A 20,571-nucleotide genomic window follows, 5' to 3' on the forward strand; every position below is an offset into this window, starting at 1 on the left:
AACCCCAACTCCATCTCTGCCAACTGCTCTGTAATTTTTGAGGTTCGGTTGAAGTCTAGAAAAGTTTAATGGATGAGTGTGATTGAAAGTGCAGCAAATGTTTTTTTAGTCACATGTTACAGAAGGGACGAAAAACAAATTGCCATAATTTAACAAACTTTTTGGAAATTTCCCAAACACCTCAGACTTTTCTTTATCATTCTTTGCAGACTTTGTTGAGCGTAGCAGTTACACTTCGTCAGTGTTAAGGTGACCTGGGACACGACCAATGATTTGGTACTTGTTAATATGAGTTCCTTTAGTTTCTGTATATGCATTACACAGGACACACTTCCCTTTTACAGATGAAAAAGTATTTTCTATCTATTTTATGTACAGCATACTGAAATACAATAATGCCTCAGTTTGATAATAATGTGGATAATATTTGCAATACAGTTATAATGAAAGTAGTAATAATATGTATGAAAAGGTCTCTAAAAAAAGATTGATAACAGTACCTGTCAGCCATTTTTATCACACAATCATTATTTCCCCAACAATGTCGAGTTGGGCAGTCTCTACTCACTGGAGGTTAGTTAACTGTCTTCCTCTGAATAGTAAGAAAAAAAGGAACAAAAACACTCTGTACAGACTTTTCCCTGTTCCCTTCACATTCATGCACTCACGTGGCTTTCTCTCTCTTGTTCATACGTTCCTCTGTTGGTAGAAAAATACATACATGATATATTAAAAAAAGTACAATGATGACAAACATAGGCGCGAAGTACGAGCTTCACTAAGTGCTTTCTTTATGACCCCTCCCGCCCCAGCGACCCACTCGCTCCCTCTCGTGTTTACATCTTGCTCTGCTGCAGATTCCTCACATTTAGTGCATTCTCCAACCGCTCCGTCTCCGTCGTTCAATACTTTGGGAAATGGCTCCTCAGCTCCTCAATGTCTGAGGGGAGGTGGGTGTAAATAAGGACATCATGATTTGTGAAATGAACGCTGAGATTCAGCCTCAGGCTTTAAACCGATTCCAGAACACACCACGTCCTTTTCTTCCTGCTGCTCTTCAGCCCTTCTAAGGCCTTGTTTCCGCTCATCTGATCCAGCTTCACTTTGACAGGATCATTCAGATTTTTCTAGTCTGCCCTTATCTTTCAGTAGCACTGCGTCGCTGTTTCAGTTGCATTTCAGAATTTCTTTTTTCAAGACTTCCTTCTTCTTTCCGTCCCTTGTTTTGGCTTGAACAAAATACTGGAGAATGTTCAGATTAATGTGATCTGAATGTGTTAAAAAAAAACACACCATTCTCTGGACTGTAAATGTGCAGAGAACAATGTAATTTTTCTTTTTACAGATATTTTACACCTCAATCCTCCAATGATGCCTATTGCAAACAATGCAATCAAAAAGAGATGTGACACCGGTGAGCCGCTTTCAGCAAGATTCTCAGAGCAGGACTGCTGGTTTAAGATTTTAAGTGCATTTTAAAGAGCAAGTTGATTTAAGTTAAAATTAGAATAAAGATGCTTCAGGTCTGGATTTAATTTCCACCTCAATAATCATCAAAAGACTTAAAATATCAGATGAGGATTCGGGAGTCTTCACAAACTGGAGGAACGTTGCTCCAGGCTGAAGAATAAACCTCTTATATCTCTTTCCTCGACCAGCATTTCTATTGAGAGAAACTTTGCACCATGTTGGCTCAGGAATCGTGAAACATATAGTAAAATATCTGTGGTTGACCAAGTAATTTAATCCTCTACTCAACATTAAAGCTTCTTAAAATGAAGGAAAAAATGGCATTGAGTGAACGGGATTAGAAATTTTGAATTTTTGACCATAAGCGAGTAACTCCTTTAAAAATATTGTCACTCGAAGCCACAGGGAAGTGAAACAAAATGGATTCCACTGGTTCCTTATACAAGTATCAATAAACCAGATGATCTAGTTAACAACTTCCACCATATTAGCCATTTTTCTCCTCATTTTAAAAAAGCTACAATATTGAATACAGTCAAATTAGTTGTTCATTTGGAGCTTTTGTTTTTACACTGCAGACACATTAAGTATTTCCTCAGAGTGGGAAGATGCAGCCTATGAGTTCATGTGCTCCACCTGTATGGCTGATGTGGAGACAGTGAGGCAAAGGTCTTTGTGGACCACCGGCAGGTCTGCCACCGAGACCGGTTTGTACTGGATCTCACCGGCTGCCACTGTCTTGTATTGATGCAGGTCAAACGGGCACTGAACCACAGCTTCCGTGGGTTGCTGGTAGCTGCCTGGGGGTCCTGCGTTAGGGTTCTGGTTGCTAATATTTGGGTTGTTCTGGCTTTGGAGCTGGCTCACTCTGCCTGCACCGCCTCCTCTCCCTCGGCCACGGCCTCGGCCCCTGCCCCCTCCTCCGCCTGGCGTAAGGCCCTGGGCCTGCTGAGCAGCTACTGTTGCTGCCACTGTTAGTGGGTCGGGGTTGTGCTTCCTCATGTGTTTCATTAGATACGTCTCCTGTAGTAAAGGAGAGAGAAATAGAAGATAGATGAGGGGTACATCAAAGTTCAGTGGTTTCTCTTCTACGTCTGTCAAAGACCCTGCTCAGACCTGACATTAACATCCTGAGTGATTCCATCACAAGTTCAGGTCTGAACGCACCCAAATGCCTCCAGAATACATCTTGCAATCTGATCACTCAGGCCACATTTGGATACATTCAGGATGCATTTTAATGCCAGGTGTGAACAGAGGGACATAACGCTGTCCACTTGTGATTGGATCTCTCAGGACGGATGTTAATATCAGGTCTGAACATAGACAAAGTTAGACCGGAGTCTGTCTCGTCTGTAAAACCTTAATGTGAGAGCTTACCGAGGTATAGGATCGGTTACAGAGGCCGCAGGAGAAGAGCTTGGCATGTTTGACAGTGTGTGTGGACAGGTGCACCTCCAGGCTGGCAGCATCTGTGTAACCACGGTTACAGTTGTGGCACTTGAACGGCTTGTCTTTGTTGTGCTGCCGACGGTGAGACTGAAGGGAGGAAACATACAGGGGGGGGGGGTTCAGTTAAGAAAGACAAAAAGGGATAAGAGGAAATCAAATGAGAGAACATTTCATCAGCTGCGAATTTATTTACCTGTAGGTTGGACAACTGGGTGAAAGCTTTTTCACAGCCAGGATGGTTACACTTGTACGGCCGGTCACCGGTGTGAATCCTACAAAAAACAGATGTTAGTTTATCACACTATCACTCTTAACTGGTGGCATAAAGAAAATTAATTCAATATTGTGAGTAATTAGTATGTTTCCTCTTATCCAAACCAACATAGTGTACATCAGTGTCCCACGGCATCATTGATTCCCATCATCACAAATCACAGTTGACATGCATGCACAAGCATTACGACCAAAGCTTGGTATTTTCTCATGTTTTAGTTTCTCCTTCATTTAATTTCACTTCAATAAAAACTTTTTTTATTCTCGTTTTATTAGGATTAAAACTATAGTTTCACTTTACCCCCGGTACAACATGGCAAATCATCATGTCTTACACATTTTAAAGATGCTATAAACTCAGTGCACACTGTAACTCTCTACACACCTGCTCCCATACATGCAGACATAAACACACATTCAGACGTTCGAATCCACCCAGCCCAGCCCAGACCAGTACCGTGTGTGCTGCTGTAGGTGACTGAGCTGCCTGAATGTTTTCTGGCAGTAGGAGCAGGAGTAGGGCTTGGCCCCAGTGTGGATGCGGATGTGCTGGGACAGGTAGCTGGAGTTGGCAAACGACTTGGAGCAGTGGGGACACTTGTGGGGCTTGGACTCAGTGTGGTTTCTAACACCAGGACCGGAGGGTTGAGGGGGATGGAGAGAGAGAAACAGAGAGAGAAACAGCGAGAGATTTTTAAGCTACAGCATGACCAAAATTCATGATGAACTGAACCAAATCATGCGTTTAACAGGATCTGCGATCACACGCGTTGATCATAGATTGTTAAGTACGACAGTGTGCTCTTTGTGCTGCGTCTGAGTTGTGAAAACACAGAACAAAAACATACAGCAAGCACAGTCTCTCTCTCTCTCGCTCTCTCGCTCTCTCGCTCTCTCTCTCTCTCTCTCTCTCTCTCATGGGTGTGTATTATGTATAATATATGTGAATATCTGGCCATGTGGGCGACCAAAGGAGAAAATCTCCCTGTTAAAAACGAATGGCCTGAAACCCCAAAGAAAAGCCAGTGCATGGCAATAAGGTAAATGAAAACATAGAGAAGGCGAATGACAAGGTCAAACATAAAATTAAAACATTTATCTGAGCTGTGACGACATGAACAGGAGAAAGCTGCTTTCATTGTCACACGCATGTAAAACCATTCTCTGATAAGCAGCTTTGTCCCTTTTGCAGATGGGATCATGCAGGTGTTGAAAACATGCAGGGTTACTTGGTGTAGAAAAAAGGCAGACAATAAGGTGCGCTGGTTTAAAGCAACAATATGTAACATTTACTGAGCAGCAGCGCCCTCTGCAGCCACACGTGGTGATTAATTCTGTTGGGCTTCGTGTCCGAGCGATGAACTGGTTTTCATGTGGAGAAAAAAGTGTTAAGTGGAGCTCTGACTGCGTCGTCCCACTCACTGAAAGCAGGATATTACCCATGATCCCCGGCTTTCTGAACCAGAAGAGCTCCGCTGTAACAAATCCACCAAACTCTGTTTAGACTTTTTCATATTTAAAAATTTTTCCTGGCTGAATATTGGAGATAATCACTGGTTTTTAATGTTTTCTAAGACTTTTTAATGGATATACAGCTCAGCTTTACTCTTCAACTTGCTGCACCTGATTCTGAGAATTGAAACTGTGACTAAAGCTGCTTTCAGACGTGCACAGAACTCTGGATATTGTAGTGAAATTATCCAGAGGGCATGTATGTAGGAATGCAAATGTACAAGTCAGAGCAAAAAACTCTGGAGAATATCCGAGTCTGTGAGTTATTGTCCAGAGAATTCATCGGGAGTGAGTGGGTGTGTTGATGAGGTTTCCGACAGACGCAAAATTGAAAAAAAAAAGAAGAGGAGCCAAACACGTAGAAGATGCCGAATAAGATGTCAAGAGGGAAAGACTACGAGATTCGAGAGCTTTTAATGATAAGGCCCGACACTGGTGTGGATGTGCTGTAAACGAGCAGAATTCATACATCCTGCCTGCCGCTTGCTGCACCGCTTGCCTGAATGTTCCCAGTCTGACCCGGATAATCTCCTGCGGTGTCCTTCATATGTGAAAGACAAAGTCCAGAAAATGTCTGGACAAAATCGTCTGGACATTGTCAGGAGTTCATGTCTGAAAACAGGTTATCAGTCAGTTCCACACTTCTCACAGGAGATCGTACCTGCTTACCAAAGACGTTCAGGGTGAGGAGTGGGAATGAGAGGGGAAACATTCTCCCTATTCCAGGTCAGTAAACCATTAAACATTAAACTAATTTTAAAGCTGTTTTAACCTAAAAAAGTTGCATAGTGTTGTTTTAATTTCCACTATCTGTTAATAAGCTTAACATAATCTGTGCTCCGATTTGATTTTAGCTTGTTGTAAATTTTATTGAAAAGGTGACGTTTTCAAATAATAAGTGACACCTATGACAGTGAAAGATCTGCAGAAGGTGATTCAAACCAAAGATAGAGGTGGATCCAAAGAGTAACCAAGACAACATGCATGCAATACCAAGCCAAGCCAAGCTTATGATGGTAACACGGGCAGGATGAGAAACGTAACATCAGCCACCGGAGAAATTCAGGTATATTTCAGTGGCAACTGGTTCTGTAAGATGACAACCTCAACCAACCACCAGAGCATCCATCACCGCACTCAAGAGAATTTTAGCTCATATTTCAATGATTCTGGTAATATCTCAGTTACAAGAAAAGAAATGGATGAATACACAAAATAACAATCTTTGGTTTAATATGAGTGTCGCACTCTAAAAGGCGATGGCTAGATTGTGCAAAAAGGGGTTTACACTGTCAACACACTCCCAATAAATATCTAACTTACCATCCCTTCCTCCCTTCATTCATTCATCACCACACACAGACCCACACATAACAGAAACACACATGCACAAGAATGTAACTCCCCGCAACCCCCTCCACAGACACACACGACCCACTCAGCTCAGTACCGTGTGTGCTGCTGTAGGTGACTGAGCTGCCTGAATGTTTTCTGGCAGTAGGTACAGGAGTAGGGCTTGGCCCCGCTGTGGATGCGGATGTGCTGGGACAGGTAGCTGGAGTTGGCAAACGACTTGGAGCAGTGGGGGCACTTGTGGGGCTTGGCCTCGGTGTGGGACTTGGCGTGGATCTGCATGTCGGACTTGCTGAAGAACGTCACTGCACACATCCGACACCTTGGTGAGTGAGGGAGAAAGACAGAGAGAAGAAAATCTTTAGAGATTTAATGTACAAATCCTGTACATTCCCATGATTATAGCATCTGTATTGACAGACATGTTCTGAACGTTTTCTCTAATCAAAATAATCTAAACTAATCGACTACCTGTAGGATTTGGGGCCATCCTTGCTAGTATGATCATCCTCATCATTTGACAGGTCGTATGGATCAGCAGTGTGGTGCTACAACACAATGTCAACATATTAGTTTTGCTGAGAAGGAAAGAAAATCGTGCTGTAACTATATATATAATATACATGTAAGTATGTATATATGATAGGCACCTGTCCACCAGCAGCTAGATGTGCAAGTATTAATGTATCGCTTCCTGGAGGGAGGACCCCACCTACTCCCGCCACTCTGCTCATCACCTGTTTGCTCTTCCTGCCTCGTTTTGATGGCGTCTGCATTAAGACAGCAGGAGGGATGGCAAGGTCCTGCTTCTTGTCTGGAAACAAGAGAAAAGTCAAAAGAAATGAAAGAGAAAACGTAGGGCGGAGACAGAGAGGGTGACTATTAGAGATGGAAAAATCCAACACGCATCACTTGCATGACTTGTTCCTGCCTCAGGATAAGAGATAGACATGAGCATGTGCATGATTGCACATGACGGATACATGTGGAAATGACTGAAGTGATGGTGACTGTACCTGTGTTTGAGGGGTGCACTGCAGACACTATCATGGTGGTGGCAGTGTGGGGTCCTGCTACAAAGGACTGCGTGGAGGAAGTGGGGACCAGTGTGCCTTGAGAGGTGGTGATCACTAACCCCGCTAAGAGGAAAAGATTTTTTATTTATTCTCTAGGCATGTGAGACTATTATTCCTTTTACAACAGACTATTTGGATTAAAATTATTCAGACCAACGTTCAGGTTCTTAACTTGTATCTTAAAGGAGACATCTTTTTTCAGTGTTTTTTTCCTCTTGTGTGTTACATAGATTTTTATGTATGTAAAAGTTCTTCAAATTTAAAAAGCTTAAGGTCCAAACACTGACCAATCACAGCAGACTGGGCTTTATCAGGAGGGGGGCCTTAAAGAGACAGGAGCGAAAACCAAGTGATTGAGACAGAGGCTGAAAAGAGGAGCTGCAGCAATGGACAGTTTGAGGAAAGTGATGTTTATTCTGAACATTAGTGCATGTTAAGCTTTTACAGTAATAACACCAACTAAAATGATCAACCTGAATATGTGCAGATGTCTCCATATGTCTCCTTTAAAATTATTAAAACCTGTGAATAATGACACTGAATAGAAAGAGACTTTACTGGATCTAAAGAAAATGTTCAGATCCAGATTCGTGGCAGCTGTCGTTGAATCTTAGTTTTCCTGACGCTCATGCACCCATCTCACCAACACATATCATAAGACTACAGGGAGCTGGTGAATGGAGTGGGGGATGTCATGATTCAGGAAAGAAAAAGGTGGGACACAGCAGCCCACTAACCTGCAGTCATGATGCCCGTGGAGGGCACAACGGTGACGTTCTGGGAGGTTTGCGATTGGTGCAGGTGCCCCCCGATTGCAAATAATGGTGCGCTGCCACTGCCTCCGCCATTTCCTCCTGCGCTGCCCCCACTTCCTTCCTGTTTCGGGACCAGTCGAACACCGGCCCCTGCGTCCACTGAGCCGGGGATGGCGAGCACAGCCATAGGGTAGTGGGGGGAGGAGGTGGAAGACGCAGAGGAGTGAGAGAAGGAGGCTGCATTGGCCTTCTCCAGGCCTAGCTGCTCCTTTGCCTTGTTCAGGAACATGGCGTTCTCAATCTAAACAAGGATGAGTGGAGGGGTGGGATGGTGGAAAGAGGAAGGAAGAGAGGAAGAGTGAAGGAATAATGAGGAAAGGAGTGAAGGAGTGAAGGATGGGTAAGGGTTCAATTTTGGTGTAACAACAGGGTAATGGTGGGGTTAAGAAGAGATATGGGACCACAGAGTAAGCGATAACAAGAAAATGAGAATGGATGAAGAAAGAGGGATGAGGAACGAGGGGTTGTGAAGAGGTGAGGAAGAGGAAAAGTATTATAGTATAGTATAAAAGTAGTATAATGATAATTAATGGAGTCGGAAGGTGAATGATGAAGATAGAAGTTGCAAAGGACAAAGAGAAAAGGACAAAAAAAGACAAGATATGTGGGAAGACAGGCAGAGGAAAAGTGACGGATGGTTTACATGGAGAAAAAGAGAGAGAGTGAAAGAAGTGGAAGAGGAAAGTTCACAGAGACAAAAAACGTAAGATGAAAAAGAGAAGATAAAAGATGATGTGGAGAGAATAGTGTGATGGTGAAAGACGAAGGGATGGAAGAAGAATAGAGAGGATAAGGGGAGGTGTCCCAAAGCAGGATGAGGAGAGCGAAGGATGGCAGTGGGTTAGGGAGAAGACGAGGAGGAGAGGAAGGCAGTGGGAGAGTGAGAGAGGAGAGAACGAAGCCATGGTGAGATGCAAAAGGTGAATGAAAACAAGAGAAACAAAGAGAGGTTGAAGAGAGGAGAGGGACAGGAGTGATCACATGAACCTTCACAGAACTCAAATAACTTTAATGTGAGGTTAACTTGACCAGCTAAGTGAGTGGTGTCATTTAAAACAAGTTCAGGGTCAAATCACTGTCTGGTGTCATGTAATCTTTAAAGCATCTTTTTCCCATAGCACAAACCACTACACAATGTGTATTTCAAGACAATTGCAACAATAAGGTTGTCTCTACCTGTCCTTGTACAGTTGGGACAGGAGACCAAAAGTATGATGAGTTGAAATGAGAATCGTCCATTATTTCTGTAAGTAAAAAGCAAGACACTTAGAAAACACCCGTCCTCCTCCTCCTCCTCCTCACTATGACCTTGTATGAACCATCATCTTCGTTTGTTTCCTTTCCTTGTATCCTCTCCTCTGAACACGTCACGTGTGTGGAGTTGGAAGCCTTTGACAGTTCAAGGTGCCTGAAATGCTTTTCAGATTTATGCTGCTGTGTTTGCCTTTCTTAGTTTGATCAGATTCACAGAGAAGAGGATGTAAAAGGAATCAGGCGAAGATGTTCAATCCCAGAAAGGATGGATGCCAGAGTTGAAACACTAATGATCATCAGTCTTGGAGGCTTTTTGTAATGTTTTATGACAAAGTCCATGCACTTGCTCAATAGTCTCTTCGACAGCATGTGTTGCTCTAAACGAATATCACAATCTCAGAGTGGTTGCTTTATCAGCGATATGTCAGTGAGTCTAATTTTGGATAACGAGTCAATGTTAACGTGTCAGAAAGTGGCCTGGTGAGGTAACATGGCTGACTTCTAATAACATCCTTTCTAAGAGTGCCTATGGTTCATTGAAAACAACACCCGCTGTTTAAAGCTTCGTTCAGACGTGAACTGAAGTCTGGATATTTTCCTGAAACAGTTGCTCCTGATCTTTTCAGGAACTTTTCTTGCCAGCTCCCTTCATAAAATGTCTGGAAGATGTCCGAGTGAGCACATGTGAGAATACAGCAGGAAAATATGCAAGAAATTCACAGCGAAGCGAGTTGGAGTGTTTTAACATTTCGTGTGACTGACGCAAAATTGGAAGAATGTTACGATGGGAAAGAGGAGCTGACTAAGAAAAGGCAACGAGATTCCAAAGCTTTGGGCGATAAGGGCCGTCGCTGCTGTCAATCTGCTGTCAACAAAACCATGTGATTTCCTCAGCAGGATTCATGTCATGTCCTGTTAGCTCCACCCCTCGCCTGAATGTTCTGGGGATTTTCCTGTTGATGTGAACAGGTCTACCTGCACAATCTCCTGCTGCCTCTTCATGTGGGGAAGACACTCCGGGAAATGTCCAGACCCAATTTTTCAAAACATTTTCCTTCGTTCGCGTCTGAAAACAGCTTTTCACCCTGATAACAAAACCTGTTTCCTGACACACAGGCAACACGTCCTCTGCAGCACAAAGGAGGAAGTGTCATAGTTTCATCGTTTGATGTCGGCATGCGTTTGCACTTTATTGTCAACACACTCTGCTCCTGCTGCAACAGTAAAATGAGCTATGAGACCTGACTTTGTGTTTGCATGTGAAGTCTGTTTACATGCAGAGCCACGAGAAGCATGCATGTGATTACATGTCAGTAAAGATGAGCTGACATTGAGTGTAACTGACCAACTGACACTCTGGGGAAGAACAGGCCCATGAAAGACAAACTTCAGACATGAACTGTTGACACAGATAAACTAAGGTGACGGTATATCGCTTATATCTCGTGCATAACATTGGCAGAGTGTAATAATACATGTGCATGTGTTGTTTCCCACGAGCCTCGTCTCCCCGCTGCAGCTGCACCACCTGTAAATGTCGGGGAAGCCTCTAAAAGGCAGAAACACTGCAGGTATGTGGCAGCTCGGCAGCAGATCTGAGGGCTGGTCCTCAGAGCCGTGTTAACTTCCAGTGACCCGAGAGACGTTTGTTAACGCGGGTCACAAGCTGCCTGCAGAGCTGTGGCACAGCTAGCCGCGAGCTAACGTTAGCGGCTGCGTAAACAAACACGAACTACGGTCGGATGGTCGACGCTAGCGTTAGCTGCTAGCAGGACGAGGGGCGCTAGCAGCTAACTCGCCTCCATGAATGTTCTCCTTTTGTTCGCTGCAGCTACACGCAGGCCCGTGTGTCGGTGCGGGGAAGCGGGTGAGTAAACACGGACACACTCGCTCCCTACGCCTCCATCCTTCACTCGGTGCTCATCTCACTGCGAGAACAGGGAAAACTGAAAAAGTCTCAAATTTAAAAAAAAAAAAAAAAAAAAGAAAAAAAACAGAAAAAAAACAGAAGACAGAAAAAACGCAGGAGTGAGGGAGACGCAGCTCGGTGCAGACTTCCGGCGGCCGGTGCTGCGCGAGCCAGTGGAAATAACACTTGTTTCACGGTTCGTTAACGGCTCCGGGGATAATTACCGGTGAGATCGGGGTCCCGTCGACCCCCCGCAGCCTCCGCGCGTCCCGACGGATGAAACTTTGTTGAAATCCTCAAACCTCAGATCTGCCTCTTTTTTCTTCTTCGCTTTTTTTCCCTCCGGCTCGTCGTCAGCGTCAAGTCGCACATAGTCAAGCCGCCGCGTTTCCGGTCCCACCTTTCAAAAATAAAACCACCGCAGTTAACAGGCAATTCGGCTTTAAAGGGAAAGTTCACCGATAACAATTAGAATTCACTTGTTATCTACTCACCACTATTAGTGGGTGAAGGGTTTGAGTCCACAAAACACTTTTGGAGTTTCATGTTTCCCTATTAAATGCATTGTTTTGTTTTTTAGTGTCCTAAACTTAATCTTGATATGACTGTTTGCTCTCTGGTGATTTATCCTATTGTTTTCATTCCTCCCACTTTTTGCTGTATTTGATACCGATAGATAGATAGATACTTTATTGATCCCAATGAAATGCTAATGGAGATATTGACAATACAAATATTTAAAGTATAAGGTGATTGAAAGTATCAGAGGCAGAGTACTGAAGCCAAATATAAATACAGATTTGAAGATGAATAACTGACGCTATACAAAGTTGTGCATTAGACTAACATAGCCTGTAAAAATTATGGTGCAGCAGATTTAGGTGTATTTTAAAAAAAAAAAGTGAAAACAGTGACACAGAAAAACTTAAAAAAGAAGACTAGAGATATAAAAAATATATAATCAAATAAAGATAAATATAGGCAGTAATGGTGACAGATGGTGTCCATTACTTCCCTTATCCGTTTGTTTTTGCCAGTCAGTCGTGATGTTGCTCCTAATTACTGCTTTAGCTTCAGCCTCACTGAGAGCTACCTCCATAACTCTCCTGTTTTAGAGATTGAAGAGAAATCTGCCATTTCATCGCCCTCGATGTCCCTGTGAGCCGGGATCCACATGAACTTGACTTGTGTTTCACCTAAATCTTACACACGGGACCTCTATGGGATATTTCACCCATAAATGAAAATACACTCATTATCTAGTCACCACTATGATAATAATAATGAACTTTGTGTTTTTAAAAAGGTTTATATAAAGAGTTTACAAAGTGCTTTGACAGCAAAGCAAGAAAAGTAAATATAAGAGAAATATCAATCGGCAGGATGCAATGTGACAAGAGGCCACACGACCACATTTAGGTGGAAACAAGGTAATGTTCAAATTAAATCAATAAATATAGAGCTGTGTCACATGAAAACTCAGGTTTGTCTCACTTGTGAAAGAGAACAATGTTACTTCCTGTATCTGTTGAACTATCCCACGCTAACTTGACACAGCTGCCAACCTCCACACAGTGTCTTCCGGTGCAATAATTACCTTGTCAGTGTGAATACATCAATATATCAGATGCTTTGTGAATGCTGATCTAATAAATGTCATAATCGTTAGCACAACACAATTTTCCAAATGATGACACTAGTCCCACACACCTTTCAAAACTTATAATTTCTGCAGTGCTTGTGTATCTGTCACAGAAACAGAGCCAGTGTTGAGGTTGCACGTTTGAATCCCTGGAGAAAAAAAACGAGTTATTCCTAGTTCGGTGCAAACAGAAATAAAAATCTACAATTTGTGTCAGATCAATGAAAACAAATGTTTGTTTATTAGGACCTCATCGTGCATGTGAGCGCTGGTCTTCATGCAGTCACCATAAATAACATTAACCAGTTACAATTCAACAGAAACACAACTTACACAATGATGCAAAATAGAAAAGGAACATAAATACAGCAGCAACAACATGCACAAATCAGAAAAACCCCAAACCAGAAGATAAGATATGAGCAAAGTAATAAATAGACGACAGAAATTAATTACTCTGTTTTCAGAAAGAGAAAAAAGAACATTTGTGGTTTCCTTTTTTTGCAATTTAATGACATTTATAACGTGTACAAGATCCTGGAAAAACATTTCGCTAAAACACACCCAGAATAATTTAAATTCAACAGAGTGGTATTTTCCAGGAGTTGAAATAACACAGAAAACCACTAAAGTGATTAAACTATCTTAAATACATTTATGATGAAACAGTGCTGTTAGTTGAATTGTTAATGGTAACACTGCTACATTAATACTGCATCAAATATCAAATATATACTGTATAAGTACATCTATGTTCATACACAGTGTCGTGTCAGTAGAACACTTCAAGTCACTTCAATACAGAAGCACAAAGATTACATTTCCTACCTGAGGCGACCGTGAAGTAGCACAAAGTGAAGCACATGCATTCTCAAGATTACAGTTAGTGTGACAGGTATCTGTGACTGTGTGATAACAGCAGTGTTCATCTTCCAATAAATAGAATTTACCTTTTTAGAAAGCTGCTTTAATTATTTGGCTGTACCGTACCCAGCAGTGCACAAGCACACAGTGAGGCGTTTAGGGCTGGGGGTTATGCAGAGGAGAAAGAAACAACCGTTTTTGGTTGAATTTACTGCCGTCAAACAGCCACGAAAAAACAAAACGTGCAATACAAATTCTTTCCAACAAATGACACTAAAGAAACGTAAACATGTTTTCTTGGATAAATTCCTCAACTGTTTGTGTGTCTGTTGACACGTTAAATTAGGAAATAAATAAGATAGGGTGCCCACGTGAAACATGATTTAATACCCAGCCCCAGGGGTTGTGGTGAGGTAGAGGGCGATAGAGTGAGAGTTATGATATAAAGTTTATACTTTTATAAATAGTTTGAGCAGTTCAGAGATAAACCTTCACGAGCATCATCCTTCTGTGTGACAGATACATCGACTCTAAGATAAGAAGCTGCCAATATACGATGTAAGAGGCCGACAAACAAAATTCCAATTTTTCTCCTTTTCTCACCACTAGTTTATCGCTTCTGATCAAATCTATCATCTCCTCACATCAGACTTTCATTAAAAAACAATAATCATACATATATCCTCATTTTAGTACACTGTGGTATTCCTATTGCTACGACAGCAGATTACTTTAAACTTTGTTTTCCATAAGCCATACTTGTACAAGAGCTGCTACATAACTGGCTTCTATAAAACAAAAAGCACCACTTTGCTTAAGAATACATCCAGTTAATACAGTATTATTAGGATTGTGAACACGCATCACATTTGTCAATATTTTTATTTAAAATCTTAGAGAATTATGGTATTTAATACCAGATACTGTATTATACTGGTATAACGTAATCAAAGGGACCTTACAATAAATATTTTCCAAAAACCAATGAAAGTTAACACTGGTTCAGCAGGATAAGACGAGAAGAAATCACCCAACATCGTAGACGGCGAAAACACATAAAATATAAAACAACAGTTAACATGTACATGATAAAGCCACACAGATTTATAGATGGTATCATAACACTGATTATGTTCAATCTGCAACCATCTGAGATAACACTAAGTACTGATGTTGTTTTTATAAATTTATGTGTTTTAATAATTCTGTGGATTATATTTCTACATTATTCAGTATTTTGTCATTTATTTTCATACTGATGAACAGTGTTTTAAAGTTTGAAATAAAGCTAAATAAAATAATAACTAAAATACTTCAGGATTGACAAATCCTTAACTCCTTCATGTAGTAAATATCAATTCTGATTGAAACGCGTGACGTGCTGAAACTACAGGGGGCGGTTTTGTATTCGACTGTGTAACGTTTGTAGATTGGTAAATGAAGGTTTTGGACCATTTGCATTAAACTGTCATGTTAAGATGCACTTAAGGTTTGGCAGCAAGGCAGCGCAGACAGGCAGTTATAGAGAAGACATTACAGGTACATTACAGTGGAGCAGGGGGGGCGCACACACACACACACACACACACACACACACACACACACACACACACACACACACACACACACACACACACACACACACACACACACACACACACACACACACACAGTGACATTAAGAGAAGAAGAAATACAGGATACACCGAGACTTCCGTTACATTTGTTGCTTATTTCAGTTTTCACATCTGATTATGTCAATGAAAATCAATTAACAACTCTGAATTTTGTGATATAACGCACAGGAAGTGTTTTAGTTTTAAAACCCAGAGTCTGTAGAGGATGTACTCAGTGGACACATGGATCATATAAGAACAAATATTTTGAAACAAGAACTGTAACTGTAGCCAGAGGAGCACAATTCTTTCTCCCAAATCAAAGCTTACAATCAGTGACACAAAGGAAAATTAAGAAAGTGAAAGAGTTTGTCTTTTTCACGACACAGAAACGTCAAAAGAAGATGTTGGCGGAGGAAGGGACATATTATGTGAGAGTTGTTAGGGCGGAGGAAGGAGGCCATGTTAGCAGACTCGTGCAAAGAGTCCAGGCAGACGATAAACGACAGCAGGAGATGATTCTCTTCACCCTGTACGAGAGGTCGCCTGCACGAAGGAGCGATCAGAGGGAAATAAAGACTTCATTAAAGTTCAGCCTAAATTTTGGATCAACCACCACCAGGGACTAAAAAACTGAATGGAATTAGAATGTTGTAAACAATAGTTTTTTAACACTTAATCTAAATAAACTTCAGCAGCGATGATATGTTGGGCTTGTGTGTTCGTTTGAGTTATTTTGTGTCTAGTGGCCAAACCTTTGACTATCATTCGGTTTAGGTGCAGGAGAGCGTTACCAGGGAGATGCTGATTCCGGTCAGTTTCTCCACCGTCTCAGGGAGGCGGGTCATGATGTCCAACACCTCTCCCGTCAGTTTGGCTGCGCCCACTTCGCCTCCTCCACTGGACACCATGATAACTTTGTTGGCCTCACACAGAGGCTTGCTGATCTCCTCTGCCATCTGGTGGAAGACAACGAAAATGTTAAAACTCATGTGCAGAGGAAACATGAAGAACGGAGAAAGAACTCAGTACAATTTGGTGCAGATCTAGATCAGGAGGCGGATCCATGAAGTTGTCGTGGGCTGTAAAAGAACTCGTCTCTCACCAGAGGCAGTTTCTCCAGCAGCATGTCCACCATGGCTCCATCCTTGTACTGCTGGAAGGCCTCTGCCTTCTTTGACATCTGCTCCGCCTCTGCACGACCTTTGGCCTCCACTGCAAACGCCTCAGCCTCACCTTTAATCTGAAGGAGACAAGAGGATGGGCTTCATTTTACTAGAAAACACAAAGTTTGTCAAGAGGCCACATCCATCTGATAAGATCAATACTGAATATATAAAATTCTCAATGTAATTTCCATCTTAAGCTTTTAAAATAAAATGAACGACCAGCTGAGTTGAGGTTCTGTGACTCACCCTGATGGATTCTGCTTCAGCTTCTGCCTCCATGATCAACTTAAGACTGGACAGAGAGAAAGAAACGCAGAGTCAGAGAAACACAGATCCAGTCTCAAACAGCCCCATGTAATAATTATAATAATTCTTGTCATGCTTCTTACAACAGAGAAAAAAGTAAACCGAGAATGAACGTGAAACTCACCGCTGAGCTTCAGCGAGTTTCTCCAGACGGTACCGCTCAGCCTCTGCAGGTTTCTTCACCTTGGCCTCCAGCTCCTTCTCCCTGCGGGAGATCTCCTGCTCCTGCAGCATGATCTGCTGCGTCCTCTCGACAACCTGCACCTGCATCTTCTCCTCCTCGATACGCTGCTTCGTCTTTGCAACCTGGCAAAGGACGAATATGTTAAAGATAAGCAGAGGATGATGTAGTCAGTTCAAATTCTTGTCGAGAGTCAACAATTACAAAACTGCAAGATGCTGATGAATGCACCTGACAATGTAGGATACATAAAAACCCAGACATTACCTTAAAGAGTTCATTCATGACATTATCCAGATGTTATTTACTCTTGTGTACCTGCAGCTGATAGGCCATCTCCGACTCAGCCTTCTTAGTGTTGACCTCAATGTCATAGGCTGCTTTCTTCAGCTCATAGTCCCTCTGGGACTTTGCCATGTCGATCTCGTTCTTGTACTGAGCAGAGACTTTCTCCTGCATCGCGTGGGCTTCCTGCAGAGACACAGACACACAGAGACGACGAAACAATAATGAACAAGTAAAAAAACATGATCAGTGGGAATAACTCTTGAATATGAAGCCCCTTTTCCACTGGTTAAAAAAACCCACCAACACCTGCTAAAATCTGGCTTTTTTTCTGCAATATGAATGTATATAGTCATCGCTCAATCCCAGGTCACATGACTCGGCAGAAGACACAAAGGTAAGACAGCGAGATGAGAGAGCGCCTCCTCATCCGGGACGTTTGTGACATTGAACATGACGGAATAAACCAAAAGCAAAACTCCTCTACGAGCAATGTAAAGGAGTCAAGTGAAAAGTGTCTGATTCTTTAAAGTCCTCTACAAGTAAGATGATCTCAAAGACGGCCTCGGTCGCATCCTCAAAATAAAGAAGACAATATACTCGCTACCTGGTGAAAAGAGGTTTTTCTTGCAATGAGAAACTGCACCGTGGAGGAATAACAGAATATCTCACCCTGATTACAGCATCTCTCTTGTTCTGGGCCTCTCCGATGCGAGCGTCTTTCTGCACCTGGGCTGTGCGACCTTTTCCCAGGGAATGCAGGTAATCCTGCATCCCAGAGGAGAAAGAAAATCACACATGTTCATTCATGGCCGACATTGAAATCTTGCAGTGCATCACATACGGCTATACATTAGAGTTTGTGATGCGGTTATTGTGGATGAGTGCGAGGCAGTACCTGGTCGTCGTGAACATCTTTGAGCGTGTAGCTGACCACGCTGATGCCCATGTTGACCAGGTCTGAGGACGCCACCTTGAAAACCTGCTCGGAGAACTTCTTCCGGTCCTTGTAGATCTCCTGTAAGGGGAAGATGTTTAGTGTGATGTGGGAGTCGGGCAATCTTTGTCCCAACAACCAGTCGCACGCTGCTGGAAATCATTACATTTAATTAATTATTACTTCCACAAACCGAGTCACCTCGACAGTCAGGTGGGCGATGATGGCGCGCTGGTGCCCCTCCAGCGTCTCCAAGGCGATATGAGCAATCTCCGGCTCTGACTTCCCCATGAACATCTGGCAGGCTGCAGCCAGCATCTGTTTATTCTGACCCTGGATCTTCATCTGCAGGAAACAGCAACTCGTTTACAATCAAGAACACAGCACAACACTGATGTCTTCTTGTATGTAAAGCCAAGTCATGTTGAAGTCAAAGCCAAGTCATGTGGATCAAACTAAAAAGTCAAAGTTCACATCAAATACATTTTCCTCAAAGATAGTTCATGTCATTTTATGGAAGTTGCAAAAAAATATTTGGTGAAATGTAATGATTGACAGCTGAGACTGACTCAATCACTACTGGACAGTCTCTGGCTCCTGATGATGTCATCGACGTGAGATGGCACCGTTCAAATCCTCAATATTTTGGCTTCATTTCTGGACAGTGGGAGGAAGTGGAGGTGTGACGTCCATCTTTCTCTGATGCTCACTGACCTGGGCTATCCCTGTGACGGAGATGGGCACTCCGTGGCGAGTGTAGACTTTATCGCTCTTCACATTCAGAGTCAGAGTGTTCAGGGAAATCCTGGAGATAGGCAGGGTAAAGATATATAAAACATATTTATTGATGGATTATAAATTGCTCTAATGGTTTAAAGTGTAGCCATCTCTGCTTTGTGTTTGTCATGTTGAGTTTCCAGCACTGAGCGCAGGGCTGAGCAGGTTAAGGACAAAGGCCGGTTACAACACAGACAAACAAAGGGAAGGGAAAAGTAAGTAATGTAGGAGGAGCAGCAGTTAACCCACCTCTGTATCTGCTGAATACACGGGAAGACGAACACTCGGCCTCCAGCAATCATCAGTGGAGGAGAACGACAGAAACCTGGGAGAGATCGAGAGGAGCCTCGAGTCAGAGAGTTTCCTCACATCAGAATTTATTAAAGTTACTCAAATACCATAGATAGTAATTGTTTAACTGGTATTTTGAAAAAATAATCGTTTAAATAATTGTATATTAGGTAGATTTTGTCCACTTTGTACAAACCATCGAATGGATGGAAATGACATCTATATACTCGATATGGCAAAGTGTTGCTTTTGATAAACGGACGTGGTCATGTTTACAGGACGTCTTTTTACCTGACACCACCATAGCCTCGTTGGGACCACAGGTGTAGAACATGTCTGCTGCTGCTTCTTCAGCCTGGAAACATCACAAAGCAGCAGGACGATGCTTCAATGCAAATAATCTGCAAACACTCATTTAATAAAGGAATTCTTGATGGGCTCAGACTAATGGGCTCTCTCTCTTCTCTCCCTCTTCTCTCTCCTCTCTTTCTTATTTTTCTCTGCTCACCAACCGGTCGATGCAGAAGTCGTCCACAGTGAATCTGGATCTGCAGGTTTATTCCAGTAAATGCAGAGTTTTTCTCTCCACAGTTGACAAAGTGCTGCTCGTTGTGGGAACTGTCGGTTTCTCTAGACTTTTTTAAGGTCTTCACCTTCTATGTAAAGAGCCTTGATATAATGTATATTATAATTTAGCGTTGTATAAATAAAATTGAATCTACTATACTATTATTATTCAGATCAAACACAAAGTAGATTCAAATACACACAAAGGCACGAGAAGAAAAACCATATAAGTCCACAAACGACATATATTTAAAAGTATTTTAATTGGAATTTTTGGTTTAGAAGTATATTAACATATAAAGAATATAAATCTGTCTCTTCTCTGACTCCATCATTAAATGGAGAGAGTGGTTCTGGAGCAGAGAACAGACTAAAATCTAATTAACACAAATGTTGCACAACCACAATAAATAAAACCTACGAGGCAGAACAGAGTAAATAACTATGGAGGAAAACGATTAAATGAGTGAAACGTGACTGAACGCTGCTCGCTGCTAAATGTCTGTAACACGTCAGTGAGCAGAGAAGAAGAGTGAAGAGGAGCTCACCTGTCGGTGCAGAGGAGCTGGTTCCTGGTGATTGTTGGTGAATTGAATCTGAAGCTCTCTCTCGTCAGACTCTGAAGATGAAGATGATGAAGACGATGATGATGTAAACACAACACCGGGCTGCAACTCTATTATATCGAGCACGCCTATCCCTCCAAAGGTGCGCCACCGCCCACTACTGGCGCGGCGGGGAAGTGTCGCTTTAAACATTTTGATTTCAACGAGCTTTATGTAGAAGAAGAAGAACAAGGTGTTTCAGCATTTATTCCTGCTC

General features: G+C 42.3%; 3 protein-coding genes across 9 annotated transcripts in view; 1 reads left to right on the forward strand and 2 right to left on the reverse strand.

Annotated features, from left to right (window-relative positions):
* Nucleotides 1–20,571, forward strand: part of LOC117770959 (tapasin-like) — a 1,175,540-nt gene that overhangs the window by 76,047 nt on the left and 1,078,922 nt on the right. The gene's annotated exons all lie outside the window — the stretch shown is intronic.
* On the reverse strand, nt 1,189–11,503 carry znf384a (zinc finger protein 384 a). Of its 6 annotated transcripts, XM_034600870.1 has the most exons (12): nt 11,339–11,500; nt 9,128–9,195; nt 7,977–8,192; nt 7,874–7,946; nt 7,077–7,199; nt 6,711–6,874; nt 6,532–6,608; nt 6,158–6,382; nt 3,653–3,820; nt 3,116–3,194; nt 2,851–3,009; nt 1,189–2,493 (listed from the first exon to the last, which is right to left on the reverse strand). In XM_034600870.1, the coding sequence occupies exons 2-12, from the start codon at nt 9,188–9,190 to the stop codon at nt 2,086–2,088; spliced, it is 1,755 nt and encodes a 584-aa protein (XP_034456761.1). In that variant the 5' UTR covers nt 9,191–9,195; nt 11,339–11,500; the 3' UTR covers nt 1,189–2,085. The 6 variants fall into 6 exon arrangements, with proteins under 6 accessions (XP_034456761.1, XP_034456762.1, XP_034456763.1 ...); XM_034600871.1 differs by lacking the exon at nt 9,128–9,195 and having other exon boundaries at nt 11,339–11,502; XM_034600872.1 differs by lacking the exon at nt 7,077–7,199 and having other exon boundaries at nt 11,339–11,502.
* On the reverse strand, nt 14,916–20,443 carry flot1a (flotillin 1a). Of its 2 annotated transcripts, XR_004615467.1 has the most exons (14): nt 20,298–20,443; nt 19,474–19,583; nt 19,141–19,216; nt 18,829–18,919; nt 18,316–18,459; nt 18,076–18,195; nt 17,850–17,945; nt 17,211–17,363; nt 16,836–17,017; nt 16,652–16,697; nt 16,342–16,479; nt 16,031–16,195; nt 15,649–15,782; nt 14,916–15,596 (listed from the first exon to the last, which is right to left on the reverse strand). XR_004615467.1 is itself a non-coding variant. In XM_034600931.1 (13 exons), the coding sequence occupies exons 2-13, from the start codon at nt 19,514–19,516 to the stop codon at nt 15,762–15,764; spliced, it is 1,275 nt and encodes a 424-aa protein (XP_034456822.1). In that variant the 5' UTR covers nt 19,517–19,583; nt 20,298–20,443; the 3' UTR covers nt 15,617–15,761. The 2 variants fall into 2 exon arrangements, 1 of the variants encoding a protein (XP_034456822.1); XM_034600931.1 differs by lacking the exon at nt 14,916–15,596 and having other exon boundaries at nt 15,617–15,782.

Source organism: Hippoglossus hippoglossus, chromosome 11 (genome assembly GCF_009819705.1).
Source record: "Hippoglossus hippoglossus isolate fHipHip1 chromosome 11, fHipHip1.pri, whole genome shotgun sequence".
In the NCBI taxonomy this organism is placed as follows: domain Eukaryota; kingdom Metazoa; phylum Chordata; class Actinopteri; order Pleuronectiformes; family Pleuronectidae; genus Hippoglossus; species Hippoglossus hippoglossus.